Source organism: Carassius carassius, chromosome 48 (genome assembly GCF_963082965.1).
Source record: "Carassius carassius chromosome 48, fCarCar2.1, whole genome shotgun sequence".
Taxonomy (NCBI): domain Eukaryota; kingdom Metazoa; phylum Chordata; class Actinopteri; order Cypriniformes; family Cyprinidae; genus Carassius; species Carassius carassius.
Window position 1 is genome coordinate 94555 of NC_081802.1, and position 6090 is coordinate 100644.

General features: G+C 47.1%; 1 protein-coding gene across 1 annotated transcript; it reads right to left on the bottom strand.

Moving 5' to 3' along the window:
• Window positions 1–4936: 4936 nt before the first annotated feature.
• LOC132131320 (olfactory receptor class A-like protein 1) lies at window positions 4937–5890 on the bottom strand. Its single transcript, XM_059543344.1, has one exon. It carries the CDS (start codon window positions 5888–5890, stop codon window positions 4937–4939), a length of 954 nt encoding a protein of 317 aa, XP_059399327.1.
• Between the last annotated feature and the right edge of the window lie 200 nt (window positions 5891–6090).

Consider the following 6090-nt stretch of genomic DNA (forward strand, 5'->3'; position numbering starts at 1 on the left):
CTTGGCCAACTGAAAAGTATGAACATGAAAAGTATGAGCATGTACAGCACTCAATACTTAGGATTTGGGGCTCCTTTTGGCTGAATTACTGCATCAATGCGGCGTGGCATGGAGTCGATCAGTCTGTGGCACTGCTCAGGTGTTATGAGAGCCCAGGTTACTCTGATAGTGGCCTTCAGCTCTTCTGCATTCTTAGGTCTGGCATATCACATCTTCCTCTTCACAATACCCCATAGATTTTCTATGAGGTTAAGGTCAGGCGAGTTTGCGGGCCAATTAAGAACAGGGATACCATGGTCCTTAAACCAGGTACTGGTAGCTTTGGCACTGTGTGCAGGTGTCAAGTCCTGTTGGAAAATGAAATCTGCATCTCCATAAAGTTGGTCAGCAGCAGGAAGCATGAAGTGCTCTAAAAATTCCTGGTTTATGGCTGTGTTAACCTTGAACCTCAGAAAAGACAATGGACCAACACCAGCAGATGACATGGCACCCCAAACCATCACTGACTGTGGAAACTTTACACTGGACCTCAAGCAACGTGGATTGTGTGCCTCTCCTCTCTTACTTCAGACTCTGGGACCCTGATATCCAAAGGAAATGCAAAATTTACTTTCATCAGAGAACATAACTTTGGACCACTCAGCAGCAGTCCAGTCCTTTCTGAAGCGAGAGTGGCTTGACACAAGGAATGCGACAGCTGAAACCCATGTCTTACATACGTCTGTGTGTAGTGGTTCTTGAAGCACTGAATCCAGCTGCAGTCCACTCTTTGTGAGTCTCCCCCACATTTTTGAATGGGTTTTGTTTCACAATCCTCTCCGGGGTGCTGTTATCCCTATTGCTTGTACACTTTTCTACCACATCTTTTCCTTCCCTTCACCTCTCTATTAATGTGCTTGGACTCAGAGCTCTGTGAACAGCCAGCCTCTTTTGCAATCACCTTTTGTGTTTTTCCCTCCTTGTGCAAGGTGTCAATGGTCGTCTTTTGGACAACTGTCAAGTCAGCAGTGTTTTTTTTTTTTGTTTTTTTTTATCCCCTCTCCCGGAATGGCCTTACCAGCAGTCCAACTCCTGTGCCTGGAGCAACTGGACCGTTTGCTGGAGGACCACACCAGGGACTTTCTCGATTCTGGCGTGCCTTACCCACTTCCCCGATCACTCGTTCAGTAACTTTTATTAAACCGGCCTGAGCGAGCGGTGTAAGGCACGCCTGTCAGCGAACGGTCCCAGAGAAGATTTCGCCGCTTTCGTGGAGTGGGTGCTGGAGAAAAATGGATCCTCGTTCACCATCTGCACCGCTGAAGAGGATATCTCCAGCCCCACTCCCGAACCAGAGACCAGCCAGCCACCATCCCGCTGCACGGAGCGAACACCAGAGCCCACCGCAGCCACAGAGCCCGTGCCAATCGCTATCGGAGAGCAAGGACTCGAGAGCGCGACTGACCAGGTGTGTGAGCCGGCAACACCGTGCGTCGTGGGATTACTGGCGGAGATCGAGGGCGTGGAGGAAAGACCTGCCCACATTCCTGTGACTGAGGGTTAGCTGTACTTGGTTTCTGTGAATTATATGGAAGAATTAATGGACCTTATAGACTGGTTTGTGGAGGTAAATCCCGAATCTCTTTTTTCTCCGCTGGTTCCGCCCAGCCCTGAACCTCCTGTATTCCCTCCCAGCCTCCCACTCCCACCTCCTCCTAGACCACTCTGTTCCTCTGCTCCACTTCCACTGGTTCAATACAGCCCCGTGTCTCCTGTTTCTCTGCTGGCTCTGTCCAGCCCTGATCCTCCCGTGTTTCCTCCCGGCCTCCCTCTCTCATCTCCTCCTAGACCAGCCAGTTCCTCGACCTCATCTCCACTGGTGCCAGTCAGTCCCGCAGCTAACCCTCAGTCAGCGCCATCTAGGCGTGATGGTTCGCCGCGTGTCTTCCAGTCCAGTAGATTCCCTGTCTCCACCTCCAGCCTCCGAGCCCTGGACTACTCCTCTGTCCTTCGACCCTGCAGCTCCAGCCTTGGCACCCTGCTCCCTCGTCTTCACCGTGGCCCATCATCCCACCAGCTCCACCGGGCTCCCTCGTCCCTCGGGCTCCACCTTGGTCAGTCGTCGACCATCCAGACTCCACTCCTATGGCTTCACCTCATCATTCCATCCCTCCGGCTCTGTCAGGCTCCTCCTTGCCTCCAGCTCCACCTCCATCCTCAGTCGCTCCGACTCTGCAGCGAGCTACCGGAGCCCCACCTCGGTCGCCGGTGCCTTCTGCTCTGCCTTGGCCCTCCCCATCCTCAGCTTCACCCTGGCTCTGCGGCTGCTCTGCTCCATCTTGGGCTCCTCACCCACCGGCGCAGTCTCCTGGTTTCGTTGGCTCCTCCACCATGGCTCCTCCCGCCATCGACTCCAGGGGGCCGACAGATGGAGACTGCACCGTGGATCACCATCCTGACTGGTCTCTGGAGCACCATCTGGCTCTTCCTGCTCCGGGTTCCTCCCTGGCTCCTCCCTCCTACTCCACCCTGGGTCCTCTCCATTCCCTGCCCCTTGCGACAAGGGACTTTCTCATTTTTATTTCCGCATTTCGTACACATTTCTTTTTCCTTTCTATTTCACAATTACAAATATAACAAACACAAACACATTGTAATGTGTGTGTTTTTTTTGGGGGGGGGGGGGTTAGACCACTAGTAAAAGTGTAACTGTCATATCCAGTCTTTTTCAATCAATATCCCACATACAGTAATGTGTACATTTGTATACATTTGTACCTGTACTTTTGAAAACTGTCATCCGAACTGTTGTCATAGTTTAATCAGGTAATACTAACAGAGTGCAGTGTTATATTGACAACATGACAGTTTTTTCTTGTTTGCATGTGAGAGGATTTTAAGGCCAGTAAAGCCTGTTCGGCCTTTTCCGGAACAAAAACAGGATACTATACAATAATTATTTTTGTTGTTGTTTGCTGTATTGTATGACGGCGTTTTAGTGCCACATTGAAAAAAATGTAAAATTCTAAAATGACGAGAATAAAGTCTAAATATTATGAGAATAAAGTTGAAATATCACAAGAACACATTTTCACATAGCCTATTTGGAATTTTCACAAAGAAACAGTTGTAATGAATTGTTTCACATAAATACAGTGATCTGGTCATTAAAGAGCTTGAAAAACACATTATTGTAAGACACATAATTTGTGTTTCACTATAAAACTGATTTTGAAAGCTGAGACATTAAAAGTAGGCCTTTCAAAAGCACGAATCTTATTGCAGTTGGATGGCTGGCGAACAACAAATAAAGAATGCAATGGAAGATATGAAATATTATTTCCAAGCATACTGTCCCCGCGAGTATGACACATGGTATGATTTCTGCTAATAATCCCACATATATTTATAGTGTATTTTAAAAAAGCATTAAATAAGAGAGCTACAGCGACCCCCGAAGGAATGACTATTGGGTGTGTAAACTGATGTTAAGATAAAAAGTGTTTCCTGTTCAGTCTGTTAATAAATATCATATTCTTGATATTAAGCTGTTTCAGTGAGTCTCTAAAACTGACTCTTCTTCATCCCGGTAAGATGATGCGGTCGCTCGAACACAACAATATTCAGATCAGTCTCGGTGGCCTGAACTTCTCCCGCTGCTCTCAATCCGGGAATAATAATATAAAATAAAATAATATAACTTTACTTTCTACTGTTTGAATTAAATCGACTTTATTCCCGTAATATTTCGACTTTATTCTCAAAGTATTTCAAGTTTATTCTTGAAGTACATTAAGGAATAAAACATTTACCGGTTTTTGTAGTATTGTTTTGAATTTATCTCATCAGGGTTTAAAACTGTGTTGAAGTGTGTATGTTCTTGACTGTTTGTGTGTCATATCTGAGAGCAAATTTTGTTTTTCAGCAAGATTGAGTTGTTTTGAGTGGAGAGCTTCATTTTGAACTGAATATAGGAATCTTGGTGAATTGAGTTTTTCATAACAATACACACACAATGAAGGACAGATTTATTCTGGTTCATCAGTGCTTGTGTGAACAGGTTTGAGCTATCAGCTCTTTTATTGACTAGAACTCAGCTTGACGAGTTCTAGTGTTTATGCTGCACAAAAATCAGATGAAATCAGTCACTGACCTCATGCTGTTATCAGCTGAAACGGGGGGCTGGTGTCATTTGGGCCACTTTTTGTCAAAGAGATTCACCCTGAATGCATGACACATTTCCACATGATGGGCTCTGGTGGGCGGGGCTATTGCTGTGAGGCCGGGGCTTGTTCTGAGCACCTGATGCAGGTGAAGGCATTCAAATCTACTTCAGCCTTCTGTATTCTATGGATCCCCGCACATGGCATGCAGGAAAAAATAGTAGGCTAAATCTTGTGCACGATTTACTAATTCATTCCCTCGATTTGCTAAATGTTGTGTGTGTGAGATGGAGTGTGTGAGTGTGTGTGTGCATGTAGATCTCACATGCACACTTCAGAAGAATTCAGCTCTTACATTTAATTAATTCAGTCATCATTAATTTCAGCTTTTTGTGTTTTCCCACAGTTCACTGGAGTTTGTCTCAGTGTGTCTGGACTGTGGATCCATCTGTGATTTACGTCCTTCATTCCACCTGGATTACAAATAAAATCATCTGAAAATGAGTATGACAAAGATATTCATTTCCATACAGTTAGAAATTAAGTTAGTTTGATTTGTTTGACACATACTCAGACACATACACCTGACAGATACAAGTACATTCATAGAAACCTGAGTGTTTGTTCCTAGCAGATGTGAACTGAAGCAGGGGCTCATTATTAATGTAAATTAAATAGTCTTGGCCATCTACATCCCTCCATCTAGAAATGAATCTCTCTGTCCATAAAGACAAAGGATTACAAAAAAAATTTAAACAAGGGTTCATAAAAATTATTTAGTCTGCGACTGTCCATCAATCACCGGGCTGAGCTCCATCCGAGAACGTCTTTGGCTCTTTTCCACAATTCAACTGTTTATTGATTTTCCTGTTAGAGACGATGATCACAATGGGACTGAGGGCAGCATACAGAGACGACAAGAAGGTCCTCAGATCTGTGATCAGCGAGGAGCCAAGCATATTAGGCACGGTCAGCGTATAAATCCACAATCCATTGTCCACTCCATAAATCACCACGTAGATCGTGACTAGCGTGACGACGGTGAGGGCAGCGCGGCGCTCTGCAGACAGACCCTGCCTCGCCCCGCCGCCCCGCAGACCCTTCACCTGCCGGCTGCGGCGGAGCAGGAACACCAGCAGGACCAGGCTGGCCGTTGCCATCAGAGATATCGGCACCACGTCTCGTCCCACTTGCACCCCGCCATTGGCATCCATCGACAGCTTGGACGGGAAGATCATGATACAGAACTTGAAGTTGATCCCATTCTGCAGGAGTATGGAGTCGTTCCGGGCCCCTACAGCGAACAGCAGCGTGGCGGTAGTCGTGGAGGTGTTGATTAGCCATAGAGCCAGGAAGAGGAGAGCCAGGTACTGGGCGAACAGAGCACGGGCGACGGCCAAACGCGAGCCCGGCGGAGCCACGCTCAGGCACTGATACACACTCAGCAGGAACGTCAGCCAGATGGACAGAGATCTGGACGTGCGGAAGATGAAGATGACCACCTTGCAGACGGTGTCATCAAACACATTGAGGATCTCAAACGTGGCTAGAACCTCCAGCAGGCAGCGAACGCCCACCACCATCAGGTTAGAAGACGCCAGGTGCAGCACGATGGTGTCGGTGGGCGAGAGACGGCCCTCGTGATACACCAACGAGAGGAAGGCACAGATGACCACGATGTTGCCTGGAACACCAGTCACGGCCAGAGTCAGGAAGAGCAGGCCACGCGTCAAAGTTTCCGAGTTCATCTCAACCGCTTCGGTTCTCTTGCAGCTTCTCTTGAAAGATTCCCTTCTTCAGATTAAGCTTTCGTTTTATAGTCTGGCTCGGGCCACTGGGATCTTCCTGTACGGGACGGTCCAGCGACTTCAGAGCTGAGCTCAATTATCTGAATGATGTGCAGTTGACTGATTCTGTCACAGATACAACACTCTCCCGTGAAAATACT

Coding starts and splice junctions, on each gene's coding strand:
- LOC132131320 (XM_059543344.1), bottom strand. CDS start 5,890: ATGAACTCGGAAACTTTGACGCGTGGCCTGCTCTTCCTGACTCTGGCC.